At 37.8% G+C, this 27,886-nt stretch overlaps 5 protein-coding genes and 1 long non-coding RNA gene across 10 annotated transcripts; 4 read left to right on the top strand and 2 right to left on the bottom strand.

Annotated features, from left to right (window-relative positions):
• Positions 1 to 652: 652 nt before the first annotated feature.
• On the top strand, positions 653 to 6,197 carry LOC124210920 (uncharacterized). 2 transcript variants are annotated; one of them, XM_046609363.2, is made up of 6 exons: positions 653 to 1,793; positions 2,031 to 2,378; positions 2,446 to 4,199; positions 4,310 to 5,146; positions 5,240 to 5,451; positions 5,628 to 6,197. In XM_046609363.2, exons 1-6 carry the CDS (start codon positions 1,346 to 1,348, stop codon positions 5,794 to 5,796), a joined length of 3,768 nt encoding a protein of 1,255 aa, XP_046465319.1. In that variant the 5' UTR covers positions 653 to 1,345; the 3' UTR covers positions 5,797 to 6,197. The 2 variants fall into 2 exon arrangements, with proteins under 2 accessions (XP_046465319.1, XP_046465318.1); XM_046609362.2 differs by having other exon boundaries at positions 653 to 1,829.
• Positions 6,198 to 7,156: 959 nt separating this feature from the next.
• On the bottom strand, positions 7,157 to 14,665 carry LOC124210923 (myosin heavy chain, fast skeletal muscle). The gene is made up of 21 exons (XM_046609373.2): positions 14,337 to 14,665; positions 13,965 to 14,218; positions 13,273 to 13,656; positions 12,962 to 13,083; positions 12,689 to 12,822; positions 12,445 to 12,605; positions 12,167 to 12,355; positions 12,037 to 12,098; positions 11,637 to 11,813; positions 10,927 to 11,249; positions 10,785 to 10,826; positions 10,457 to 10,632; positions 10,074 to 10,298; positions 9,126 to 9,179; positions 8,724 to 8,955; positions 8,494 to 8,642; positions 8,312 to 8,413; positions 8,024 to 8,233; positions 7,726 to 7,908; positions 7,510 to 7,659; positions 7,157 to 7,378 (listed from the first exon to the last, which is right to left on the bottom strand). The coding sequence occupies exons 2-21, from the start codon at positions 13,968 to 13,970 to the stop codon at positions 7,157 to 7,159; spliced, it is 3,303 nt and encodes a 1,100-aa protein (XP_046465329.1). The 5' UTR covers positions 13,971 to 14,218; positions 14,337 to 14,665.
• On the top strand, positions 7,164 to 9,344 carry LOC138190418 (uncharacterized). Its single transcript, XR_011176331.1, has 3 exons — positions 7,164 to 7,267; positions 7,494 to 7,678; positions 8,470 to 9,344. It is a non-coding gene; the product is annotated as an uncharacterized lncRNA (long non-coding RNA).
• A 154-nt stretch (positions 14,666 to 14,819) lies between the features above and the next one.
• Tsc1 (tuberous sclerosis 1 protein hamartin) lies at positions 14,820 to 21,154 on the top strand. Of its 3 annotated transcripts, none has more exons than XM_046609376.2 (15): positions 14,820 to 14,941; positions 15,410 to 15,664; positions 15,925 to 16,196; positions 16,277 to 16,498; positions 16,835 to 17,028; positions 17,244 to 17,365; positions 17,524 to 17,744; positions 17,843 to 18,217; positions 18,375 to 18,563; positions 18,729 to 19,026; positions 19,097 to 19,356; positions 19,479 to 19,604; positions 19,787 to 20,023; positions 20,111 to 20,207; positions 20,296 to 21,154. In XM_046609376.2, exons 2-15 carry the CDS (start codon positions 15,556 to 15,558, stop codon positions 20,799 to 20,801), a joined length of 3,228 nt encoding a protein of 1,075 aa, XP_046465332.1. In that variant the 5' UTR covers positions 14,820 to 14,941; positions 15,410 to 15,555; the 3' UTR covers positions 20,802 to 21,154. The 3 variants fall into 3 exon arrangements, with proteins under 3 accessions (XP_046465332.1, XP_046465330.1, XP_046465331.1); XM_046609374.2 differs by having other exon boundaries at positions 18,354 to 18,563; XM_046609375.2 differs by lacking the exon at positions 14,820 to 14,941 and adding an exon at positions 14,942 to 15,013 and having other exon boundaries at positions 18,354 to 18,563.
• A 442-nt stretch (positions 21,155 to 21,596) lies between these two features.
• On the bottom strand, positions 21,597 to 25,599 carry Sugb (Sugar baby). 2 transcript variants are annotated; one of them, XM_046609385.2, is made up of 9 exons: positions 25,015 to 25,595; positions 24,502 to 24,857; positions 24,248 to 24,394; positions 23,849 to 24,125; positions 23,471 to 23,664; positions 23,063 to 23,379; positions 22,814 to 22,989; positions 22,545 to 22,712; positions 21,597 to 22,068 (listed from the first exon to the last, which is right to left on the bottom strand). In XM_046609385.2, the coding sequence occupies exons 1-9, from the start codon at positions 25,076 to 25,078 to the stop codon at positions 21,998 to 22,000; spliced, it is 1,770 nt and encodes a 589-aa protein (XP_046465341.1). In that variant the 5' UTR covers positions 25,079 to 25,595; the 3' UTR covers positions 21,597 to 21,997. The 2 variants fall into 2 exon arrangements, with proteins under 2 accessions (XP_046465341.1, XP_046465342.1); XM_046609386.2 differs by lacking the exon at positions 22,545 to 22,712 and having other exon boundaries at positions 25,015 to 25,599.
• Positions 25,600 to 25,703: 104 nt separating this feature from the next.
• On the top strand, positions 25,704 to 27,834 carry Sumo (Small ubiquitin like modifier). The gene is made up of 3 exons (XM_046609403.2): positions 25,704 to 26,261; positions 26,383 to 26,511; positions 26,906 to 27,834. Exons 1-3 carry the CDS (start codon positions 26,244 to 26,246, stop codon positions 27,038 to 27,040), a joined length of 282 nt encoding a protein of 93 aa, XP_046465359.1. The 5' UTR covers positions 25,704 to 26,243; the 3' UTR covers positions 27,041 to 27,834.
• The last annotated feature ends 52 nt before the right edge of the window (positions 27,835 to 27,886 follow it).

Raw genomic sequence — 27,886 nt, 5'->3', positions numbered from 1 at the left:
TTTTTTTTTTTTTTTTTTTTTATCCAAAGTAGCATAACGAAACAAAGCGAGACGATGACAGCTTGACGAGAGCTGTTCGAAGTGATTTGCGACGGTTATTTGAAACCGTCGGCAAATTATTCGCTTCGTACTTATTTTGAATCGAGGTATATCGCAGGCTTAGCGCGCCACACACGTTGGACAACGCATACTCGGAGGAGTCATGAACGCATACGTTTTTAAGATTCTCCATCTACCACGTATCTATGTAACTTGCTACTTTGTCAGTTTGTTGTGCTGCAGTAGGCAGACAGGCCTGTTATATGAGAGCGCTGCAATATACCTACGTTATGATGCAGCTTGGACTAAAGTTGATTTGCGCAATCCTGTCGTACACCTGTGTAATGTAAGTGAGTTTTTCCTAGTGAAACCGTGTGCGTATTTTACAGCGAATTTAATACACGTATATACCTATGAATATCTCATAATCTTACGCTGCACGCACGTCGTGTGAAGAACCTGTTTTTTTTTTTTTTTGTTTTAAAGAATCTGCTGAAATATCATCACGCGAGCCGTCGCATGGATTATAATGCGCTTCGATTGTAATTGCCCGATTGTCAATTTGCATGGCTCCGCGTTGTACAATCACTTGTTTCTTTCTCTATTTATCAGCTCATTAATTCGGGATTCGGGTTACTGCATCATTTCGTAATACTTATAATTACGATATTTTACGATCTAACTCCGCAATAATTGAACCCAAACCAATTCCTTATTCAAATAGTCGAACGCTTCGAGAAATCTCGATAGTATCGACTTACGCTATCGACCCTTGTCAAATGCATAATGTAAAATGCGCCATCTTACGAATTACGTCATAACTAAAAATTGATCTATCAAGTGAGTATCGCGATCTTGCGACAGGCAGCGTGTAACCTAAAAATTCATGGCGGCAGCGGAGATTCTTGATGAAAGAAATATTCAAGGTAATATGAAGGTGTAAATGAAACCCTATTTGAAAAATAAACTTTTTGGGTTTGTACAGACTTGCATTATTGCTTTTTCACGCTATTCGCCGACGCAGGCAATCACAAACGTTCGATGAAGTTCGATCAGTTTGAAAATTGGCGCGCTAACTGGTTCCGAGATGGGAAAATGGCTGACAGGTGTAAAAACGCGCGCGTCGGCATCCGGGGTACCGAACCGTGCGCGAACACGAAGCACGACACGACTTCAGGGATACCTAGTAACTGGTTAACACGCAGCAACGGCAGCGGCTAAAGTTAAACATACTTTGAACCCAATGTCTCGTGTCTCTAGATGAAGCCCTCGCTAGTATAGCGTGTTTGATAAACAACAGAAGGAAATGTCCGATAACACCGAGATTTTTGAGGATCGGAAAAGTGAGATGCTCGAGGACGAGGAGATGCCGACGTTTATAAGCGTTTCGAGCAAAGACATTAGCCTGCCGTATACAGCCGGGGAAAACATCCAGCAACTCCTGCCGCTTGATAACTCTGTGAACCCCTTGCGAGGCACCGACGAGTCGCCGGACGATTACGAGGGCCAGAGCCGTAGCCACACCACCGAGGAACGGGCCGACGAGGGTAAAGATGATAACGAGGAGGGCAGCGTTTGCATAGTCTCTTCCGGAGAGGAAGCCGACGACGTTGATCGCTTCTCCAGGTCCTACGACGAGGATATAGACGAGGAGGACGACGAGGAGGAGGAAGATGATGATGATGATGATGATGATGAGGACGACGATGATGATAACGACGAAGACGACGACGACGACGAGGAGGACATTCATGGTGAAATCTTTCAGATTTCTTACATTCCTGAATACGGTGTATATCTTTTTTTCATTTTTTCCTGTTATCATATCCTATTTGTTCAACATCGCTCTGCAGACTGTTATTGTCGAGTCATCGATTCCAGCTTGAGCGATTCACAATTTTCCTTCCCTTACCCAAAGTTCTAATCTCAAAGATCTTTCTTTTTCCATCAAGTACACAGAACTTGTCACTTCAATGTTGGTTCTGCTTTAGACATAGGTGTTATTCCTCCAGAGGACGAAGAGGTCGAAGTCGCAGATGACATGTTGGGTGATTTTTCGGAAGAGGAAATTGAGAGAGAAGATGTTATGTCTGATGACATGGCATTGAGATCCGATAAATCAAAGGTGATTAATCAACAACAGAGAAGTCAGTCCCTGCAAGATCTGTCCGAATATCGTCCGTTGCGCAAATCCTCCGTCACAAGTGTAAACAAGTACAGTCGCGTACAGAGCAAAGTGAAACGTTATATTCAGGACTTAAAAGATATGAATAGGAGGTCAGCTGAGAGGCGCATGTCCATGGAAGAATCGAGAAGACGTTCAGATTTTAGCGGAAAAGGTAGTTAAATTTTATTTGGTCTTTGACCCGGCATGTTCACAGTTTTGTTGTATTGTTGTTCTTACAGCCTGCCAAGATGAAGAGGTGAATGAATATGATCAGAAAACGAGAGGTCGAAAAAGTATCAAGGGCTATGCTGAACATGTGTTGAAAGACTTGGAAATAAGAGAACAGCTTAATCAGGAGGAGGGGATTGCTTTAACAAATGAAGATGTAAATAGCTGCGTAATACGAGAGGATGAAAATGATTCGCAAGCGAAAGTTAATGCAAAGAATGTAAATCGCGAGCATCGACAAAAGGACACAACAATAAATGAAATGAATGTGGAGAACGACATTGCCAAGGTGAAAAAACCGAACATGAATGGCGAACTGTTGAGTGATCATTTGAAAAATATTAGGGTACCGAAACAAATAACAGTGAACTATGCTTTGAACGGTCAGACACAAGGACAGAATATTATGGATGTTCGATCGATCGGCTACGACGAATACATGAGAGGTAGCTCAAACTCTAGCATGGATAAAAACTTGGTAAATGTAGAATCTAATGAGAAAACTCCCTGCAATGAAGTAATGGAATACAAGAAAATGCAAATTACAAATGTTCATAGCGAGGCCCCGTCCTCCGAGATAGTAATTAAGAATGTTCAAAGTGTAAAGGAAACTCCAATGGAGGTAGTCGAGCATCAAGAGGATATTGAGACGGTAGTAGCTGTTAAAACTGATGAGAAAAATAATGCCGAAACACTGGCACAGTTAGCATTAGTTGTAACTCAGTTAAATCAAAAAACAACCCAGTGCAAGGAGATAAGAGAAGCATATGAGAAGACACTGTCGGAAAATTTTGAGCTTAAACAAGAATTAGAGGAATTGAAAAAAACAATATCCAAATTATCTGTCAACCAAAAATCGACTCCCCAACTGGTTGCCGTCGCAATACAAACTGACCCACCTCCAAATTCCAAGAAAATTGAAATTAATCCACCTACTAATGCCTGTACCAATCCAAAACTTTCCACTAGCAGTATGGGCTCTGCTGTTAGCTGCAACACGCAATGGACTGAAAGCCCTGGGAGTTTTCCAGCTTCCAACGGATCCATCAGACCGCTACCCAATCTTACACCACTTTCAAACGCTGAAGACAGCTTTATAGGAGCATCTGAAACCCCTCCTCGTCCACCTCATCAGCCTTCACATGCATTCCAAACTTCTTCAAAGATAATTAGGATGCTATCAAACATAACACGACGAAAGTCAAAAACTGATGATAATGTAATTGGGAATTCAAATATGGCGAATACCTTTGGAACGGGCTTCAGTAGTCCTGGAGTTTCTAGCTTAAATACACCGATCAATCATCGGGGTTCAAACAAGAGAAAAGCTACAGAAATGCCCGAGAATGCAAACTTTCTTCAACCTCCAAAGATCCCGCACAGAGCTGATGGCTCTAACAGATTACACAGAAGGACAAAGACCGAATTTAAGTATCCAGGAGATTATGTAAAGACTAACTCTCCACCCTTTGTGCCTCAATCAAATGACGCTAATAGACCTTTGGAGAACTTGGAAGATCCACCGAAAGAAAATGATGCTGTTGAAGATCTGGATTCCGGTGTGAAATGCTTTACATATCGTGAGGATGAAAATAGTTTGGAAACAAGCTTTCTTATCCAAGCTGAGGACGAGACAAAAAGTCAAGATGACAAAGATGGTGAACGAGCTGCACCTGTTGTCCGTGAGTGCGGACCTTATTTACTCGGAAATGTAGAAGTTCGGATGACGGAAATAAATGGAACCATCAACATCTGGGGCAAAGAGGTCAGTGTTTTACAATATTTATTTATACATAGCTGGTTTGAATGTAATCCTATAACAAAACTGTAACCAATCGTGTATCTATATTTTGAGCTCTATTCTCTTGATATCAGGTTAGTCAAGAAACAAACACTGAAGATGAAACAGAAGAAGTCACTGATGAGATGGATGAAGCAAACGAGAGAGGATCTTGTGGGTGCTGGCAAAAGACACCAAACACACGGAATTTAACTGTTGATCCTCTTTCCTGCTCGACGAATAAAAAGGCAAAAATTCCACCATTGAGGCTTAGTGAATCTGGTCACCTGAAGAACTATAGTTCTTTCTTACCAACTATAGCTAAGGAGTCGACATCTGCTACAGATAACTTCAGAGAATGTCAAAACTCTAAGTATTCCATGAATCTTGAGAGAGACGATAATTGTCGGAAGTACGAGGCGCACAGTAATTCTCAAAATGTTAATCAATTGAAGAGATCCTCAAACTTTGCAGAAGACGAAAATACGAGACATTTCGCAAAGAACTATTTTAGCTGTAATTGCGAACACGAACACTGTGATTATTCTCCACGTCACAGAGTTTCGAGACATTGTCATGGTGATCACGATTGTGCGTCCACCATTTCAAATTTAAGGGAAACGGGGAGATGTTCAAGATTGCAAAACACTAAAGATAACGATCAATCAAAGACTGAAGTGAACTTAAGTAGGAATCATTTATTGCACTTTACTTCCAACTTGACGGACGAAAATGTAACTTGTTCTCACAGTATGAGGAAAAATACCACAATGGAAGATGACGACGATGATGTATTTAAGAAACCGTCTACTTCAAATGCAAGAGTAATTGAGAGCTGTTGTAGAAGTGTGGGTTGCAGATCGCGAAGTCCTTCGTTTAGTAATCTATCCACCGATCCCTTACTGTCGCACCATCCACACGAACCTTCCGAGGTTAGTATATCCTGGATAATCTTACAAAAAAATGAAACTCGCCATGTTATTTTTATAAAGTAAATCTGTGAGACAACGGTACACTTCTTGCAGGTAAGACGTCGACGCTCAAGTGGAAAACGAGTACGTGGTATTCTCATGGACTTTTTGAGAGGCTGTGGAGACTGTCATGCTAAGAACATTTCTGACAACAAAGTTTCACCTACTACCGTGCCCGAAATTCGTGTCAGATCTAGTACCCCTCCTCCTAGTCTGTTAAGTCAATGTCGACAACGGACAACTCATTACGGATCAACAAATACTAGGTGTGTTATAAATTGATAGAAAAGGTGAAATTTCAAAGTCTTACGTTTTCGAATCTGATGTTACAACAACATGTTTCATAAACTGTGTTAGTTTGAGGATAGTCTTAGTGACTATTGACCCAGCATGTTTGTAGCAGCAAAATATAAGGTAATTAATTAAAATATGCATTGCACAGGTGCAATCATACGGAATGCTGCGTTTCATGTGCCCGAAAACTAGAAATGGCTGCAGAAATAGAAGCCCAGCTGGAAATTTTTGGAGCAGAAATGGAAAGGCTACGCTCTCGATCGCAAGCAGTTCTTGGAATGTTGAACACGTTACACTCCACAGATTCGACAAACTGAACAGCCAAGCTATGAAGATCTGAATTGTGCTTTTCTCACCCGTTAAAAGTAGCTATCATTAGGTTTAATATCATTGTTCACGTGTTATTGAGTAACTCAGTTTATCAATGTAGATTTTATTTGTGGTGTGCAAATGAATTGCAGTGTCTTTGAAATGTTTCGTGTCGTGAAGCAATATTGTTCGTACATTTTGCTGGAAAACATATAAAGAGAAAGACTTCGAATATTTCATTGATGGTTCATTACATTTGTTCCAGAAATTACTTTGCTTTACCGTACTATCAACTGTTATACTGATTATTAGTTTTTTTAATAATTTTTCTTTATTTCTATTGACTCTATTACTTTTCATTATTTTAATTCTTAGTTTCAGTGACGAACTATGGGGGGGGGGGGGGGGGGGCAAACATTCCATGAATAAAAAACAGTGGATACGAAAAAAAAAAAATGCATATAATAAAGTTGAAGAGAACGGCGTTGATACTGAATTTCGTTGTTTTCAAAATAAACCTTGATTACGTATGAAAAAAAATATCCTACATATGTTAACTATTTATTTTCCAAGGAAGCAAATAATATGCAGTAAGATTTGGTTGACGAACGATGTTTTTAAAAATGGGAGCAAATCAATGTTGAAAATTTGAAAATCAATTCCTCCAAATTATAATCCAGACTACGAAATACATGATAGTTTTATTAAATGGAGTACATACGCATGCATCTATTATATAATTTCTATGTTTTCTGAATCTTTTTTTTTTTTCCTTATTTCGCACTTACTTGATCAGGTTGTGGTCATTATGGGTTGTTGCCATTGCAATGATGAACATCTGTACGACTATTATAAATATATGTATGTATATGCGCAGTAAATGTTTCCAAGAGCTCTGTTACCTTCAGAAGACTGGAAGAATTTTCTTCTACCGGGTTTGGACTTCGCGATTTTTATTTCTATTCCGTTGATTTCTTTTTTTTTTTTTAGGTTTTACAAAACTTTTTCCTCTTTTTTTTTTTGTATGTATATTTTATCAAATTATACTAAATAGACAACAATATTAATATTTCTTTACATGGAAACCAGTTGCAATAATCAGCAGGACATGGGAACAAAAAAATTGCAGAAATTTTGTTCATCTGTAATGTAGATTGAATTTAAGACGTAGTTTAGGTTTAAAAATTTTCCTTGATTTGACATCGAAATCTATGATCTAACTCAGTACTTTTACTGCACATAGAAAAATTGATACAGAAGTACACGTAAATCGAAAGATGAACTTTGGCTCGCTAAAATTTTACTCGACGTCGAGAAACTTTTATACTATCGCTACAATTACTGTATTCCTAATGGTAATATCAGTAATTAATAGTTGCAGTCGCAGGAGTCATATCCTTGGCCCTGTCCAGGCTCACCTGGCAGTAATGGTGGCGTCTCTCCCTGACCCTGACCCTGACCTCCCCGGAAAATGTTGCTGTACGAATTTTTCAAATAATTTACATGTCCTTGCAGTGATCGGATGCGTCCTTGAGCGTGTTCAAAGGCCTCATTCAAATTGTTGATCTGCCCTTGCATTTTCTGACGAATCTGTAGCGAAATGAAATCTTGGATGATTATTACTGATTTCAATTGAAACCATTTATCTCTGCCTTCTTACGACTGTAATTGAACGTACTTTTCAATATTTTTATATAAATTGCAGAAGAAATATACGTCACCTCGTCCCTATCTTTTTGAGCTGCTCTTGCTGTCGCTCTACATTGTGCCAGCTGTCTTTCCATTTCGGCAATCTGTCCCTGCATCGAACGTCTTACCGTCTCGCATCTCTCTTTTGTTCTGGCTACTTGACGGGCTGAATCCTCACGCACCTACAGAATAACATTACAGGTAAATAGATACCTTGAATTACTCTTCAAATACGTTCTTCAAGTTACTTGATCCAGCATCGCTGTTAGCTGGGTGACCTCGTGCATCTTTTCATCTATACGTTTTTGCATCTGTGCAATGTGCTCCTCAAATCTTGCCGACGCATTCTTCATCCTTTCGTTCTCATTCCTCATTTCTGCATTCCTTCTTTCAAGCTCATCCCATTTCGCTGCGATTGAGGCTTTTTCATCCTGTTTTATGTAAACGGAGTAGTTTATTAATCAGTTTACTTATTACTACAATTGAATGCGATAAATTTGCTGAATAGACGTGTAATCTCATCTACGTCTAAGAAACACAACTTGCCTGTAACGTTTGATTCTCGGCGCGAAGTATGTCCATTTGATTTTGAATTGAACCCACTTTGTCTTTGAAAACTAAAACCTCGCGTGATAAATCCTCGCAGTTTCGCTCGGCCAATAATCGCATTTGCTGAGATTCTTGTAATTTGAGCTGTGTTTGTTTCAATAAGTCAGGCAGAGGGGCAAGCTCGGCAAGTTTTTCTTGAAATTGGTTCTGTTGACGAGATAGTGAAAAATAGTTATCGGTTCAACCCACTGTGATAAACAAAATAAATATCTTTCATCTACATACCTTAACCCGGCCAATTTCCAAAGTAACATTTTCGTTCATTCGAGCATTATCCATTTCCATAAGGTCCAATTGTCGACGTTGTTCCTCGACTTGTTGCTGTGCCTATTTTTTCAAACAAAATCATATATTTTACTTAGTTTTCTTCGTATTGTTTCCAGCACAGTAACGAATACGTAAAATACCTGCAAGTATTTGTTGCGATAATCTTCAAGCTGGCTTGCTTGATCCTGAATCAGCGATCGTAGTTCCTCTAGTTCGTCTTGTGCCTCACGAAATCGTTGCTTAGCTACCAGCAGTGCTTGTTCCTGTTCCACAAGCTGCTCCTTACTTCCTGTTTTCAGTTTACATTAAAGTAAATTGAATTTGATCTCTGTAAAACCTGTGAAAAAACTCTTCCAAGTAACTACGTTACCTGCTAACTTGTTCTTTTCAGCTTCGCAGAGTTTTAAACGCTCCTCCAAGTCAATAAGTTTATTCTCTGCCCTCTCCTTATCCTCTTTGGCATCCCTTGCTTCCTGTTTCGTCTTTTCTGATTCCGTTCTCAGTACAGACACCTCACATAATTTGCTTTTATAGTCATCTTGTAGTCTGGCGTACTGTTCCCTTAAATCTCGTAGTTGTTGTTGCGGACAATTACTTCCTCCCTTGAATCATGAATGCTATATAAATAGATATCAACGAGTTCCAATCGTTCATTCTACTTCAACTTTGCTATTTTAGGAAAAAAAGTTATTCTCAACAGTTGGCATTGGAATTAATGACTTGTTATTTTTGATAATTGAATGGCAAAGTTTCTGTGACAGAAATAACTCACCATTGGTGCAGTTGTACATGGACCAGCACACGATGGAACTTGTTGAGGATTCATCTGCATATGACCAAAAGTACCATTTGTTTGGCTTTCCAGTTCCATAGATTAATATATAAAACCTTTAAAACCTTGACCGATCTCAGAGTAAGTTATGCTATCTAGATGTATGCCTACACTATACTGTACATAATTTATATAGAACGAAATACGCATGACTTTTTTTAACCATGGATTACACAGAAATTCATATGAAATAATCATATTTAAAATAGTATTCTTTCAACTCAAGTTCGTGCTTGAAAATTACGTACAGAATAATGGTAGCATTTTTTAATCAGTCCCAACACTCAGGCAATTTTTTTTTTATGCATATAAATATGTTTATTTCATACAAAATTACTGATGGGTGACATATTTGATATTTTTTTTTCTTCCATCATTTCATACTTCAAATCATATTAGACGATGACGCAATTATTTAGTCTAATGCACTGATAGCATAATGTGGATCCTTATCCATCGCATTTACTTATACAGGAGATATGCACGAGTTCCGTCTAAACACAGCTTTCGGACAACATATGCGACGCTATTCTGACATGAAAAATTGCTTGAAAAACTGAATGCAAATGCAGAAAAAAATGCAGATCAGTAATGTTGCGTCGGAGATAATTTTCATAGAGTGTATAATGTTTTGAAATGCTAATTGACAAGTACGAATATAATTGTTGAGCCCTTATCCCCGAATTAACTGCAGAGTTAAATATTTTCAACAATTTCTGCAAAGCGTATGGATTTCCCAACTGATTATCACAAACAGTCGTACTTGTATGAATAATTGTTTGCGTTTTTAGTGGACCCTCGATCAATAAAATTCTTGTACAATTTGACTTCGTCATGGTAATGCTGGACAGAATGAGAATCATTCGCATCGAACAATTCTATGGGTACCTTGGCAAGTGGCATTGCCGGAGGCATGTTTTTCAGCTGTGGAATTTGCTGCTGCGATTGTTGTGACTGCTGCTGCGAGGGTGGGCAACAGGAACACGGCGCACAGGGTCCGGTGCACTTCAAAAGTTTTCTCTGCTGCTCAAGCTGCTGCCTTTCTCGTTGGACATTCGCAAGTTCCATCTGCATATTCCGGACCTCCGACTCCATGCAGCCTAATTGCTGCTCCTGAAAAGAAATTTGCAGACATTTATGTGAAAAAAGAATATGCAAACTTGTAAGAAAAATACTTTTTCAGCCATAAAATAGCGTTCAGTTATTTCAGAGGAAATTGGAGACTGAATGAAAATCAAATGTTTCTTTATAGAAGAAACAATAGAAATTACCAGTTGTTTGGTGTTGTTTCCATACATTGCCAGCTTGTTTTCCAGCTCTGCAGGGCATGCTCCCCTTGGTGCCGGGGGTGGCATTTGGTTCGCGGCAGGACTTCTACAGCACATTTTTTCGCTTTCTGTCCCTGATGTGTTACCGCAGCAAGCACCACCAGATAATCTCGGGGAACCTGCAACTTTCACGGCAAACCTGTGTACAGAATTATATGTTCCTTGCTAAAAATTTAAAGCAGCAAAAACGCGTTCTGTGAGATTTACCAAGAAGAGTTATCAATGTTATAGAACATATCACTAAATCTGCTACAATAAAACGATAGCTTACCGTTGCTGCTGTAACTGCCAGTGACCTTTGATGGGTCATTCACTAAAATAATAGCGAAAGTGAAAAACAGTTATGAAAAAAATTCACAACATTTAAAAACTAAAAAATGTTGCAAAATTTGCTCAAGTATTTAAATAGTCACCGCAAACTGTGCGCGTATTCGTTGCACATGTGTCTCCGCCTTCTTGTTGCAGGCAACACTTGCAAGCACATGAATTACTGTCTTCGTCTTGCAAGAAAATTCCACGATTACTTGTATATGGACGAACTGGTGGTGGTAATGGTGGCGGGGGAGGTGGTGATTGGCGAGGCGAACAGATGCGCTGATTAAGGCAAGCCAATTGTCGACTCAATTCAGAATTCTCTTTCACTACAATTCGCATCTCAGCCTGCAGTCCACACACCTTTCGCTGCAGGCTGTCCACCGCGTTATCCTTCTCCAACAAAGCTTCCTCCAACTTATACCTTTAAAATATTAAACGGAATCACTTTACTTCTTTCTATAATGAACACAGATTTTTTTCTTCAGTTTATCAAGCCCGTAAAGTACATTGTGCGGCAAATTATATATCTGTAACTTGATAGCAATTACCTATTGAAAATCAAACTGTCTCCATAAATGACAAAAGTGTAACATCACCAAGCAAATAGTCATTTCATTTTTTTTTTTCCCTTCATACGTTCATCTTTTTTTTATCTCTACAACAATTGGCAAAGCCTCTTATGTGCAGGTCGTGAAATCTCAAACATGAATTCAAGCAAATTGGAATCACAATTATAGCAAATCCATATTTGGAACTGAATTGACTGAAATTGTATAAATATAAACGTTAGTAAGATAAAGAATGCTACCTTCCACCTTCGAGCTGAGCATTTTCTTTGACGAGTTTCTCCTGCATGTTCAATGACTCGGTCAACTTTCCTGTTAAATTTTGAAAACACTTTTTCTTCCCCTTTCGTTCGCTGTCACCAACTACTATCTTTGGTATGTTCTCTTCTGTGTTACCGCAAACAATCACCCTTGGAAGTCTGTGAAGAATTGAGTCATATTATATTATGTTACACTTGGGTAAAACATAACGCATTGCCCTGCCATATTTTGGAGGCTCTAGAAATTCATTTCCCACTTTTACACAGGTTTCATATAGTTTGAATTTCAAGCTCATTTGCAGTGGAATTTAATCATAGTAAGAATTTATAATCGTGTAAATAGTAATTATGTTGAGCCACGCTATTTTTGAAAACAACATACTTGTCCTCCGGATATTCCATCTGAGGGATGTCGAACAGCTCACCCTTTTCCTTTGTCACATCCTACATATGAACAGATGGAATGAGAGATAGAAACAAACAATTAGACTTTGAAAGTAGTAAAATTGTACCGATGTTCGTTTTCCATGTGGATACGGAAGCATTTCAAACATTTTTGCAAAGGTTTGACTCGAAGGATCAGCCAAGCCTAACAGCCGTTGAAGTTTCCTAGTAATTTTCTCGAACTCTCCAAGCTTGGTCATAACGCTTTCTTGCTTCTCTTTAATTTTTAGCGTGTCCTCTTGAGTCAGATCTTTTTTCTAGATGGGGAAACAAACGTCATGCCTCAAGTCCTGATGTTAATTAATCAAATCAGCTGAAACTATCCAAATTGTTTCAGTATGATTACGTTCGTTAATTCCGTCAGCTCTTTTTTCAACTGTTCTATTTCAGCTGCTATTGCGGTACATCTTTTGTCCGCTTCCTTCATTTCCTTCATCACTGCAGTGTCCGTCAAAGGTAATGAACTCATCGTAGACTCCCGATGTCCTCCGGGTTTAATAGGCACTCCTTTAAAGATCAAAGATTTTAAGAATATCATCAAAAATTTCATTTACACTAAGAAAAAGTCTTCATTAGGTCCATTTTCATACCTTCACCAATCCCTGGTGGCATTGGGTGGGGTGGTGGTCCATTTTCTGAATTTTCTCCTGCATCTCCACCCTTGTCTTCACTTTCACCTTCATTTTCACCCTGAGTCTCAGTTTTATCTTCCTCATCAGCCATACTATAGGACAAATTTTTGAATCATTTTTTATTATCAATATTATAAATTTACAACAAGTTATAATTCTGCAAAAATACGTAAAACGAATGACAATATCTAGTTGACACACGTAAGAAAAGTTTTCATTTTTATTTCATACCTCAGACACTCTTGTGATTTGCTAAATTGTTCAGTGTTAGTTTTATTGGACTCGGCCTGCAGAGACTCTTCTACTATTTCGTCTAGTAATCCAAATTCTGTTAACTTGATGAAGCTCTTTGACTAGAATATTTCGGAACATATATTTATTTATGAAATAAAGCACTCTTCAATAGAAAGAGGCTAAATTTTAGTGGTTTTATGATATGAAATTCGTTTTAGTTGCCTTTCGCTCGATCAAAATTATCAAAATTTTTATAGAAATTATGGTACTTCACCTACAATTAACAGATTAGTAAAGTTTCTATATACCTCGAAAAGAATGTGCGGTTCTGGTGGATCTAACGAATACCGAGGAGTTTTCGGGCTCCTAGACTGTGGCGTAGAGTTAGTGGTATCTCCTTGTTCTGCGTAGTTTTGTGATAATGTGGGTAGGTCCTGTAAGCGCAGAGGTTTCTTTACGTCGAATAAAGATTCTAGCGAGCCAAATAATTCTTTGCTTAGTTCCACATCATTGTTGAGTTCGCTACTTTTGGTTTGCTGTACTTTTGTAACATTTTTCTGTATACGCCTTTTCTTTAACTCGTGAAAGCTCCTGCTTTTTCCTCCTACTGATTCCGCTGTACGTGCATAATTTGCTCCGTTTGGTAAATTTCCTGGCGATCTTACTTGATTCCAAGTACACGGCCTACGTTTCTGCAAAAAAAATGATATTGTAATTATGCTTTTTGAAATTATTACAAAGTGAACAATTTGGATGCAAATCAGATAATTAATATATTACTGTTACAATAAAACCATTAGAATTGATAAAAGTTTCTAAGAATTTTCAAATTCATGAAATCTTTCAGAATTATTTATTTATTCATTGAGTTATTTATTTAATCAAATTTTGAGAAGGCTTTTGACTTAATTTGAAATCTCTTAAATTACTTCTACCTACGAATAATACGTGTGGCTACAAAAAAGGGATAATAATATGCCAAAGATAGATATTATTTTACCTTCATGTTTTTACCTTCGAAACAACACCGTCCCTAGCTTTGACTGGTTGCGATTTTTGATTGGTGTTTTTTTTTTTTAAGAAACTACAAACGTTATTGTAAATATCGTAATAGAGTCGTTAGCCAATTGGGACGTCGTCGATTTCAAATTGCGTAAGGCAATTTGAGAGCCTTTGAAAAACTTTGTGTGTTGCTTGTATGTATATTTTTTTATTTAACAGTTTTTTTTTTAATGTTTCACGTAAACCCAAAGGCTGTAACATAAAATAACGAATATAAATATGAATAGGGTAGAATATAATACGAATTTTTTTATTTATTAATAATTGCAATAGCATAGGCTCCGCGAGACAAATTACATCATTCACTCACCTCTAAAAAAAATCTCCAATTTCTCGAAAGGCACAAACATAAAATGATTTTTTTTTTTTGTTTTTTTTTTTTTGTTTTTTTTTATTCCTATACACTGTGAATATATACATGTAAGCAGCAATAATATAAATAAAATAACAAAAAAAGCGGTATCCATGGTCAGTGATATGCATGTCAACTTGACCTACTCAAATAATCGTTTTTTTATTTCTACATTTCTTCTTTTTGAAGACAGTTGGGTTCGCATTTTTAAAAAGTGTCATGAAGCAACGTTTTACATACATACAATGTAAATAAGTACGATACATGAAGTTGATAAAATGGTTTTATTTTAATTATGTCGTAAAAATTTTCGATCGAATTTAATCGTAATCAATAACGTGATTTAGATAAATACCACTGATAACTTATGGTTACACATGTTGTAACGCCTGTGCGTTTAAAGGGATCTTTAAATCTCCTCGTTTAAATGGCGAGGTGTGAGCAACAGCAGCGACATATCCGAGACGTGCTGATAATTCGAACCGCGTATCGCACATACACGGTGAGTCCAGCGCACACAGAGATGAAGCCGCCATAGCCCCAAAAGAGTTCCTAAAACTCGGGTGAGTTTTTTCAGAGCCTGTATTCCCGATCGTTTCAAATGAATGTATGGAATTAATAGTGTAGACAGAAAAGTAATAAAATCTATAACGTTTCACATAAATTCCAAATCTCAATATTGCGCAATACGTCAATCTCTATTTGTAATCTAAATACCAATGTATTTTTCACATTTTCTGACAGATCGAATACTTGCGTATTTTCGTTGCTAACAACTGTATTTATACACTTCCAAGCTCGAACTTGACACGTACCATAGCTAGAAATAATAATTATCTATGAAATGGCACGCACATAAATCAACGTAGCTACAGTTCCATATTTTTGGTTAACATCTTATTGGTTTTTCAAAATGTTGTTCCAACGTTCAGCCACGCATCGTCACTAAACTCTTTTCAAACTTTCCAACCAGCGCTTTACCAATCGCTTAATAAATTGTTCAAAGAATAAATATTTTCTGTTACGATTAGATGGTCATATATGATGGCTGACAGATGGCTATGGGAGAAGCTAAAGTGCGAACCACAAGACTGACTCTCTTTCTTCACCACCAAACGATAGACGGCTACCGAAATATCGATCATCAGAAATTTTAGGGAACTCTGACAGGTTCAAAATGAGCTCCAGCGCAAAGGGAGTAACCGAGCTTTTTGACCTATTAGAGTCCAACAAGCTCGGAGCCGTGGAAGAGATGAAGAAAGTATTTCACGATCATTTCCTAATTAGTAAGTATTTTTACTCTAATTTTAGATATAAAAGTGAATCAACGTTGTTGCCAAATTCTTTGTTTGCGATTGTTTTCAAGCTTACGTTTGGTAATTAGGAAATCAAAACTTGGCGTAGCGTAATTTGAACAAAAATCATATGCGTGAGTTGAAATAACCAAAGGAAATTAATAGAATCAATGAAATGAGGCTACACAATACATGCTAAGATGCATATAAACTAATATTGGGGATTGAACTCTTTTGATTTTGTATCACAGCTAAAGATAACTGGCTTGTGAATGGACTATTCGATTATTACCTCTCAACAAACTCCCTCCGAGCCGTCGAGGTATTGGTGGGAGTCCGAGAACCTCATGATAAGCATCTGCTGGACCGGCTAGCGGAGGCACTAACTAAACATACTAGCAATGGGCAAAATCAGCGGGTACAAGCTCTAACACTTCTAAGCCACGTAGTACGAAGGCATCCTACTTGGCTGTACAAACTCCCCAATCATTGCCTCTTCGATCGACTACTAAAGCTTCTCAAGGTAACATTGTACTGTTCTTTCTCTTTTTCCCAACAAAAATAAATCTTATCAATAACTTCCTTCAAACGGAATTATTCAAGACCGATGGGGAGATTTTACCACTACTGAGTGCCCTGCTTTTGCTGGTAACATTACTGCCCATGCTGCCGGCGTATCTAAATCCATTCCTCAATGATATCTTCGAAGTCTTCGCTAGATTAGCCTCCTACCACCATCAACTATCATCCCAGGCTTCATTGGCAACTTCTGCTTCACCTTCCGTAGAAATGGAGAGAGACAGACTATATATTTTTCATCTACAGGTAAACGAGAAATGAGTAGTATTGTTTCTCATTCTTCTTTTTCGTACAATTGCTCATTCCTGAAAAAAAAAACACTTATTTCAAGATTGTGGCACACATGAAGACGATTTTTCTTGACCTTGGTGAATTGTTGAATAATTGAAAGTGTCCGTTCATCATCAGATGTTCTAAATAAATTGTTCTGAGAAGGGCTCCCATCCGGGCTGAAACGTACACAAAAAAATTGTTTTGATGGTCCCGACCTTCATATCCAAGAATAATATTATTCATTGTGGCACACACTTTGAGCCTCCGAAATGCAAAATACCTATTAACGTTACTTTTATCGAACTGTAGGTTGGATTGGAAAGTTTGTTTCACAGACTATACGCGATGTATCCGTGCAACTTTTTGTCGTTCCTTCGACAGCACTACATGCAGCGTGATTCATTTGCTACATTTTCATACACTGTTAATCCAATGTTGGATTTAGTGCGGATGCATCCTCTTCTTGTTACGGCAACCAAAGAAATCGAGACTTCTGCCAACAGGTGAATTACAGTGTACTCTAGTTAACAGAATGATGGATTGTAAACTTAAAAATGTATACCATTGTAGGACTGATGTTCTCAAGCAAATCTTTTATGCATCGAAACGCACCAGCTTTCAACATATTTATGTTTGCGTGTCACACATATAGTCAAATTACTCGTACCCCATTCCAGTCGACAAAATACCTAATAATTTATCATTAATTGCGTCTAAGGTGGAAAAAAATGGAGCATCACGACGTAGTGGCTGAGTGTGGCCGATTTGCACTTGACAAATTTCGGGAGGATGTGCCAATAAATACTGGATATCAGCCACTAATCACACATCCCATAATAGGTAGATTACTCTCTACGAACTACTGGATAAGTAAATTGTACACCGTCATTCTGGAGTTTCAAGAAATTCTGAAAAGGAAATCAAACAAATATGAAGCGAAATCTCTTTCAATTTATGGAGACAACATTAGTGAAACATTTCGTTGAATAAATTTTCAGAACCTCCCTCTCACTCTCACGATCTAATAGATGGTGTAAGTAGTTTTGGATTAAAACCTGTTGGAGAGGAGGGATTTTGGTCACCAAGCATGAGTATACCTCCCAATAGTCCTCCACCACATGAAACTCGCTCCACACCTTCAACGCCAAATAATATTAGAATTGGGGCATCTCCACCTGAGGCAGCTGTCGAAGCAACACCCGAAACGACTCCAGTTAAGGTACGTCGTTGAAAGTTAGTAAAAATCGAGACTTGAATTTTCTAAGCTTAAGCTATGCTATTCGACGATGTCTTATCCTTCGGCCTATATATGTTTAGGATTTGCGGCAACAACCGGCTCGAGCACCTCCTACTAGCTCGGCTGTAGTTCGAGCTTTGGGCTCTTTTGGCAATGGGCTATCGAATGAATCACGGCCATCGACTCCTATCACCGTAAATCCTTCCACAGCTGGAGTAATGAGCAGCACACCTGGCACAATCGACAACATTTCAAACAATACTAATTCACATGTGGTTCTATCTCAAAAGATTAACAAATTATTTGCTGAACGACAAACGAGCCAGCTTAGCTACTCGCAGACTTCTGTGTCCCAAGAATTCGAGCTAAATAATAGTAACCTGAGGAGTATAAGGGACACTGAAGTTTATTTGGGTCAAAACGGAAGTAGCGATGATTGGCAAGATGATCAAGAGGTTTGTACGGCACTATTATAGCCTGTATTCTTATCACAAGTTTACTACAAAATAAAATGCTTGGGAATCGCATCGGTTGAATAAGAGTTTACTCTTATATATTTTGTTTTACTTATTTTATTTTTGATGCTAATAGAATGAAAAATTGGCAAAACAGGTCCTTCAGATCGTTGGAGATTCACAGAAAAATATTGGATCCATAGAAGATATAATTAAAGAGACGTCAAATACTAATTCATCTTTTGAAACCGCGATGGCAAACTTGTCCCAGAAAGTTCAACGTCTTCGTTTTTATTCGCAATGCCAAGCACCACTGTCCCACCAAATTTCACATTATTACAACAAGGTATTTAATAGGTGTATGAACCATACATTCAATTAAGTAATTGTATAAAAATTAGTTTTAAGCTCCAGTTACAAAACTGTAGCGACAGGAAAAGACGAAAAAACTAATGATTAACGCTATATATTGATATCAGCTATGAAATTTATATGTTGACTAATGATTCAGGTGCGCAGAACCACCTCCTGCCCAGAAATGAACATTCAGAATGATGGAATTTTGGGAAGTATTAAACCATTTTGTGCCGAAGAAAACGACCATGAAAAAAGTACAGAGGAGGCGAGTACTCAGACACATGATTTAGTACCGTACGAACATCTTCTACTCGGAGTTGTTTCAAGCAGGGTGCAGGAATCTGATCTCGCAAACAAATCGAACCCTGAATCTTGTATTTCGCCGAATTTTATGTTGGAACGTTACATCCAGGCTTGTGCACGCATCACCCACAGCAATCATAATAAACAAAGTTAGTACATTATTGTACCTTCAATTCTGTTTTGCTTTTAAGAAAGTTATTTTTTTATTCTTTCCTGCAGCCGGAACTGCTAAACACAAGCAGCACCAAAAACAGAAAAAGAAAGGTGCAGAAGATGATCCATCGGTCCAGGCAGTAAGCGAAGATGGAGTCGATTATGTAATCCACATAAATTTGGACAGTGGGAATCAGCTGTTGCAGTTGACACAGATGCAGCTGCAATTCGAGCGACAGCGTAGGGAAGTTCATGCTGAACGGAATCGAAGGCTGCTCGGAAAATTACGGGACACTCAAGCCCTCGAAGAGCACAACGCTGCACTGGTAATCTTGGTTTTCTTTCGAACAAAATGATACTACGTAACTATTTTTTTTCCTTCTGTCCAAGCACATAAAGAAATCTACCAATACTGTATAAAATTTATATTGGGCTAAATCATGAACAGAGAGACCGCCTGCGAATTCTTGAGAATGAAACCGAGGATCTTAGAGTCGAGTTAGAACGCACGAAAAAAGAAGCACGTCAGGCAGAGAGAAGACACGCCGAAACACATAACCAGCTTCAGTTACAGGTATTTTATTTACAGTGATGTGATGTAAGTAATTTTTATTCACACTGGAAAACTGACACCAGCAGTCTGGGACTTCTCATTGAAATTGTAATATAATTTTTGTTCATTGATTTAAAGGCTCTATTTTTCATACTTTTTTCAAATTCAATTTGTAATAATAAAAGGAATTTTTCCTCCAAAAGTGCGCAGAAGAGCAGCAACGATCTCGTGAATTAAACGAACTCAACGGAGCGTTGAAACTAGAACTGGAAGAGGAAAGGGCGAAAGTAGATCAAGGATTACGGGAACTACGTGCAACCGAAGCAGCTCTTTTTGACGCCGCTCATCAATTGAAGGGTGCCCTCAAAGCTGCCAATCAAGGGAAATTGTTGAAATGCGCCCTAGATACATTGCAAAAGCGGTTCCTGCTTCTTGGCGAGGTAATTCGCCACGTTGGTTTTTTGAATAGCTTGAAATTCTATTCCGTTTTATTTTCTTGATCCCATGTACCTCTGTACAATCGTCAGGTACAATTGAAGCTGCAAGAACAGATGGTCGGTCCAACACCAATGGCAAGACAAGAAGCTGCACAAATTCAGAGATCGTACTCAGAAGAATTATCCAGTGAGTAATGAATTAAGCTTACATAAAATGTGTGCAATCTGCTAAGCGACTAATAAATTTTGAAAATGTATCTTCATTTTTCTTTCAGACTTGCGACGCCAACTGGAGTCGCGAATTTCACTTATTGAAGCACTGCGAGCACGACTGATAGAATTAGAAGGTGGAGAAGCACAAAGAGAAGCTTTGCTTACAGAACAACATCAGCTTTTACAAGAAGCAAAGGAGCGACATGAAGCGGAACTCGAGGCCTTAGAATCTAAGTACAAAGCACAGCGAGCGATAAATCTACATCTGGAGGAACGTGTTTTAGAGCTGCTTGGTACTTTGGAGGATAAATCTTCAACAAATGCTTGCACGACCAATACGGTTTCTTCCGCATCGCCGAAGGAAAGATCTCCTCCACTATCCGTCAGCCTTGCCTCCTCTAGCGAGGGCAGTCTCGCCTTTATGCAGTCGGGCAGTGGAACTGGATTCATGATGAGCGACTGTTGTGATCCTGCTGGTGAAATAACAAACCTCCAAGCTATAGTTGATCCTGGACCAAGTCCTTCGCATGAGAGTCAAACACAGCAACAACAGCAACCTCCTGCTTGAAATGAAAAATGCCAAGACATAAACGCCATCTTTTCTTGACCACGTAATTTTTACTTTGTTGCGATGGTATCATGGTGCGGTTAAATTTAAAAGAATATCTTTCATAGCTATTAACAATTAATCATGATTCATGAATGAAAAGTCAGTGTTGTATAATACAAATAATTATTATTATCACGTAGACACCAAGAGTTTCTGCTAGACCGCTGAAACGGGATAACAAGTGATTACGAATACTGATGGAAACACGCTAATTGTTGAAATATTGGCGTACTGCAGTCTCTACAATTAATCAGAAGGTTCTTACTGTCGAATCAATATGAATAAAAAAAATTGAAATATTTTGTGAGCAATCTTACAATGAATAACGTTCTTGTTATAGACCCCAGCCAATTTCCTGTATACCAAAAGCTTTGAGCAAACAATTAAGCTCATTATCAATACGATCGGCCTCAATAGCTTCGAACTACTCAGAAGTTTTCTCAACGTTAACCTGGTATCTGAGCTTATGATTAGCCGATTAGAGTAAATCCCATTAATTTGCCAAGAAGTTTGACATTATCTAGAATTATTTATCAATTGAGCAGCGTACAGCTTGTTCACAGTTTCACATCTAGTGACGCGTTCCCTGTCCGATTCGTGAACAATTAAAAAATTTGAAATTCTGTTTTGAATATGTCTCACAAATGAAGTATGCAGCAGTCTACTCGGATTATCACAAACATATTTGGATAACATCACTTTATCACCGGACATGACTAGCGTATCAAATAAATAAAGGCCAAGTCAGGAATATAAAAATAAACAAAATATATTAATAGGTACACGTGTATATACAAAAATTAATTTATATAATACTGAATGTATATCAAACGTCTTCTTTCGCATGTACGGCAAATAAACGTGTCCATCGAAGATGCCAAGTGATTGCCATATTTTCAAGTACTTGTGTGTGTGTGTACATGTATAAAATTATTTACTGATTGCAACACGTCCAGTTGTATATTTTTATGACAGAGTAATAAGAACAGAATAGGAGATAAGATAGTAGGTAACTCTTGAAGGTAAACCAATGCTTCTTGCCGTTTCCATCCTGGCAGTCATTACCTGACTGCAGACTTGGTAAGTGTGCTTTCACTTTTCTAAATTTTAATATTAAATAATTCTAACATCTAGTTCATACAATATTCCTTTGTTCAATAGGTTTGCAGTTCCTGATTGGCAGTCGTGTAAACCCCGTTATCAAGTGCTGTATACGTTGCTAAATCTGTAATCAATATATAATTGAAAATATTACTTGATAAAAACGTTCGCAACTTCTTACAAATTAGAATGAAATATTCACAAGTTTACGACCGGACTAAGTAGAAACCAAAAATTATTCAATACCGTTTCCTGTAGTTTTACAAAAATTTTGAACATACTGAAACATGCTCTAATGAAAATTTAATACGCATTCTACTATTTAACCATGCAACTCTTTTGATTTCTCTTGTACACAAAAACATGTATACATGCACACACCCAAATGTTTCGATCGTGCTTCTAGTATAGATCTTTATCACACGAGTGGATGAAAGTTGAGTTGGATTAGGATTTAAGAACTCTTGATTACAGGCATGCAGGATTAAATAAATTCGTGAATGATTACATAAAGTTACAAGACTGTTTTTTCCTTTTTTTTTTTTATTATTACTGAATTTAGGCGATTTCCTGTAGCATTCATGTTACTAGACTACTCACGATTATGCCCTTGATGAACAGGATTGGCTTTTGATTTCATCAATAGGAACTGTGCTACCCAGTGAATTAGGAGCCAGAATAGCGCACCAGCAGAAAATATACGGAATGTTATTACACCTTTGTAATTGTCCATAAGCAATCCGCAAATAAAGCTGCCCAATGAGACACCTATGTAGAGTATATAGTATATGTATACATACCATAATTGTTGAATTGTACAACTATGAAAGTGATATAAATATGTAATAAAAATAAAACAGATTGCTAACCTATGCCCTCAAATACAGCACCAACCAATCCCTGAATTGTTGCTTTTGTTCCAGACGGAGAAACTTTATCCCCATATGAGACCATTGCAGGCCAACAAAGGCCTAGAGAAGGGCCGTGCAATATTTCTATCACCAAGAATATCCATGGATTGGTAATAACACTGTAAGCCATAAATCTGCCGGAAGAGAAATTGCATTGGATTTTTCTTCTTCCTTCAATAGTTGTAGTTTTATTTCTTTTTTTATTACCTGATTGCATAAACCAAAAGTACTAGACTCATGACGTTGACATGTCCGAGCCGTTGTAGGATAGCACCTGAAATAAAATTGAAAGGCATTTCCCCAGCGAAACATTGGACTCCTGTGAGCAGCCCCTGGAGTGTTTTGAGCCAATCTACTTGGTCACCGGTCGCGATTTCTTCTGTGTACAGAAACAGAAAATTCCAAACGACACCTGTGCAGATTCCAGCACCAATACACCACCATATGAATGCTAGGACACGACCTTCTTTTCCAACATTCCATATTTCCCATAGGACAGAAGGCTCGCGATCAGCGCACTCTTTCTATCACACAAATCAGTTCATTTTTTCAATAACTGCGGCCACAATGTTATTTCTTACATTTGCTAAATATCAATAATATAAGTATTCGTACCTTTTTCAGGGTCGAAGATACTATCACATCCAATGCCATGGCAATCAGCATTATATAAAATATGGAACTGTAATCTTTCTCCAATTTACCAATACTGGCTAAATCTACAAGATATCCAGCACTGATACCAAATATTCCGAAGCCAATGCTTCCCCACATCTTCTGCTTTCCATACTCCTTCTCATTGTCCTCACCTGAAGAAATCGACAGTAATTAATATTACAGTTATCCACAAGTAGATAATATTTTCGAACTTTGAATCAGTGAACGGATAGCTACACCTGATCCGAAATTAGGATAAAATTTAAATAAAAAGAATGGGCAATTTGGTACGGTGTACATATTACCATGAAACAAAAATTTATTACAAATACTTACCGAGCAAGCCCATGCATATAGCATCGCCTATGCTCACTACAACGGCCATTCCAATCCAACTCACAACAGCGAACCATATAAACAAATGAAACTGATACGTAGATGTTTGTGACAAGCTGGAACGTTCGCTGGACTCTTCTAGTAGCCGAGTAAAGGTGGAAGAATCTGGGCATGTTGCCGAACAGGTTGTTCTCAATTGCGACATGCACACAGGTGTATGTACAACATTGTCGGAAAAGGTAGCGTTCTTCACAATGAGGTAAGCCAAATTATTTTTCTAGAACATATAAAATTTCATATAAATTTTCAAGGAAGATTATGTTTTCAGCTTTTGTTATAATTTTTCTCAAAGAAATAATGTAAGTCAAGGCAAGAAAAATGAGTCGACGATAGACAAACCCCATAAAGAAACGTGGCATGAAGTCCAGCAGTGAAGTTAAACCGACTGATTTCAGGGTCTGTTGCATTTGCTCGGCTGCAAAATTGCACTGCGTGCCAGTCAGTGCAAAGTTTTTTATAAGCTTCGTTGGACCCAGCGCAAGAAAGCTGAAGGAAAACAGGTGCAGATGTTATATTATTTACATACAATCACGGGTCATTTCTGCAGATCAATCTATAACAATGGGTTTGAAAAATGTTCATTCATAACTCACTTCGCAATCGGTGCTGGTAAACCTTGGGTTTTTTAAATTGTTCAGAAGCCGCGGGTTGAAGTCATTAGCTGATTGAATTTCTATAGTTGCCTCTCCTGAGTCGCATGCTAGTTCCACTTCAGCTGATGACTCAATTTCTGGTATAAAATATATACCAAAAAACGCAACAGCCAAAAGAACTTGAAATATTAGAAAAAATGTCTTGTGCAGTTTAAATTTGTCAGCCAAGCCTCCGAACAGTGGTTTTGCTATTAATCCAGACAATGGAAGTATGGCGTAAATCAATCCAACAAGGGTATTAGAAAATCCTATCTGCTTGGCAATTGTTGGTAAAAATGGAACAATGGGTCCTGTTGCTGTAAAAGAAAACAAAAATGAAACGGTTTCGCTTTTTCCGCCACCAAACTTTATACATTTCGCAAAAAACTGATAATTGGCACAAACTTTTTTCGTATTCTAAAGTGTTCGTTTATAATTAAGTGGACGAAAAAGGAACAAAAACCGCATACATACCAGCATTGTATAAGAAATAATGCCCTTTTATCGGCAACAATTTCTTGTTCACTTTTTCAAACATTATTTCGCTGGTTGATTATATCCAGTAGAAACCCCCATGCAAGTGGGTCGGTATTATATCGAAGAAAACACCGTCCGGCGATTAAATATTTGTGTAAATTGAATTTTAGGTTTAAAGAACTGGTCAAATTTATGATCAGAGGTATGTATCATTGATTTAATCACATCAGGTAAGCAAAAAATATGCATAAAATGTGCTGACGTTAACACGTGCACCCCGTCGCAAGTTTTTTACCTTCAGCAAATCAGCGAATAGCCTTATAAAATACTTGTCTTGGCAATGGACAGTGGAATGATACAGAATTCCAATTGACCGAATTCACCGAGCTGGTGACTTTAATTGATAAAGAAATTGATCTCATTGATCTTATCTGACGATGTGACAAGTTGTCCTCTCTTTCGCTGTGCAGACGGTGCAGACCAAATAATATCCAGCCACAGATCAATTAAGTGCACCTGCTAGTCTGCTGGCAAACTGTACCGATAAACAGAATCAAGTCTTCGAGTTATGAATCACGCGTGCTTCCAATGGATGAGATGTCAAATCAATCAGCGTTCTGTCGTACCGGCAGAGCCAGTTGACGTATCGCCGAAAGACGTACTGTCGGTAGTACGTCAATTATTGTTGATCTTAATTTTACATCGATCTCTTAAGAAGACACAAATTGAACCAGTTTTACGTATTTGTAGTCATTTGAACGTGTCTTACTTCCTTTGGTTGATATAAACAGGGCGTTCGTGCAATAATCGCTACATTTCAGTTCTCAAGATTCGGTTTTTAGAGTTAACGTTAATTCGATGAGCGCGATCATGCCACGTGGCCTGGTACCAGCTATCGGTTACACGACCATTGTAGAAAATTTTTGATTCAGTCAGATAACGGTAGATGGCAGACCGTGATAACGCATATCGCGGTGCTGTCATCTGGAGCCTAGGTAAGAACGAGCGGCGTCCTGATGAGTGATATAGATGGGTTGCGTGCTGCTGCCAGCCATAATACATCAAAGAGCGGGATTCAGGTTCTCGAAAGAAATTGAGGAAGTCTTGAGATTGTGAAGTTGATAAAAAAAAGGTGGAAGGCTTCATCGAAAATTCAGTCTCATTGAGGTGCTGAATAACAACGGAATACTTCTAGTCCGATATTCTGTCGAAATAAAATAATAAACATGTCCGACGAGAAGAAGGTATGGTACATGCATAGTTGAGTGTTGGTTCTAACCTAAAAATCGGCATAATGCCATCACGTAGTGCACACCGGATGTTAATTCAATTGTATATTTTACATAAACATATATTCACTTGCAGGATACGAATAAGGCCGAGTCCGAGCACATTAATCTTAAAGTACTGGGACAGGATAGTGCGGTAGTACAGTTTAAAATCAAGAAACATACCCCGCTTCGCAAACTAATGAATGCTTATTGTGACCGTGTGGTAAGAGTCAAAATATATTTTTGAACCCAGTCTGATGCATCTTTATCAATATACCCAACTTTTTGCGTCTTACGTAACATCCATCTCATTAAATTCATTGGATCGAAACATCCTTTTATTAGGTAAATATTCGACTATGTTAACCTACAATAGCCTTGATAACACAGATCAAATTATAGTGGGGCAATAATGAAAATAAATTTACAAATGATTGAAACAAAATAATCAGATTTCACTCTTAATCATTGTTTATTATTTAAGACTATTGATACATTTGCACAGTGAAATTGACAAGTGACTGAAAACAGTAAATTTGATTCGATTTCACGACGACTCTAGCCTTCTTTCTTATTCTGATTTTCACAAACATGATTTTTATTAAATTTTTCCTCAGGGCCTTGCAATAGCTGCGGTGAGATTTAGATTCGATGGACAACCGATTAACGAATTTGATACACCAACGACTTTGGAGATGGAGGAAGGAGACACTATAGAAGTTTATCAGCAGCAAACGGGAGGAACGTGTTGAGTTCGCTCTTTACTACTTTAAGGTTGTTCTAAGAAAGATGGACTAAGTGAATACCCATGTTTTCCTTCTGCGGTGGTCAATTATTTAATATCATCCATATCCGTATTATTTTTAATCCTTTGATCCATCGTCGATGCGTGAAACTTAGTTTTGTACTAACTTGAATAAGTGCCACACTATTGTATGTAATGGAAAAATTGCAGGTAAAATACTTTTGGAGGATACCAAGAAAGTAAAAGAAAACAACAAAAAAAAATAAAATAAAGAAGGAACAATTAACGAAACAAATCGAACATGAAACAAGATGGAAAAGAATAGAGAAAAAAATTACACAAAGTGATTAATCAAATGTTACAATGAAAACAATATTATAGCCTAACATAAAATAACGCGTTGCGTTATTTCACTCATTTGTTTTACTTTCATCAATCGTGAAATTTTCCGTTTGCGAGAAGCGTTGTTGATAGTAGCAATGTACCAAATGAGTAATCATTCGAGTAGAGTAAATTTAGCCCAAGCGCTCAAAATGAACGTTTTATTTTTTTTTCTCCGTTTTCTTCGTTTTTCTTTCGAATTCATCAACAATGTGTAATTGCAGCAATAATTTTTTAACGGCCATACATACAAATGCATATACGTCGACGGATTATTGCTGGACTCCTAAAAATAGGCAGGTCAACCTTAAATTGAGGTAGAAATCTTTGCGTAACGCGTTCCATGTAAATTCTATCTATTATATGATGTAAGATGTAATGCAGTTCATGTTTTACTTAATAAATTCCAATTTTTTTACATTCCTGGATCGGTCAATTTTCATTCAAATAAACGTTCAATCCGTCACCAATA

The sequence above is a fragment of the Neodiprion pinetum genome, chromosome 2, assembly GCF_021155775.2.
Source record: "Neodiprion pinetum isolate iyNeoPine1 chromosome 2, iyNeoPine1.2, whole genome shotgun sequence".
Lineage (NCBI taxonomy): Eukaryota > Metazoa > Arthropoda > Insecta > Hymenoptera > Diprionidae > Neodiprion > Neodiprion pinetum.
The sequence above is the reverse complement of the archived record's forward strand: the minus strand, read 5'-3'. Positions and strand labels throughout refer to the sequence as shown.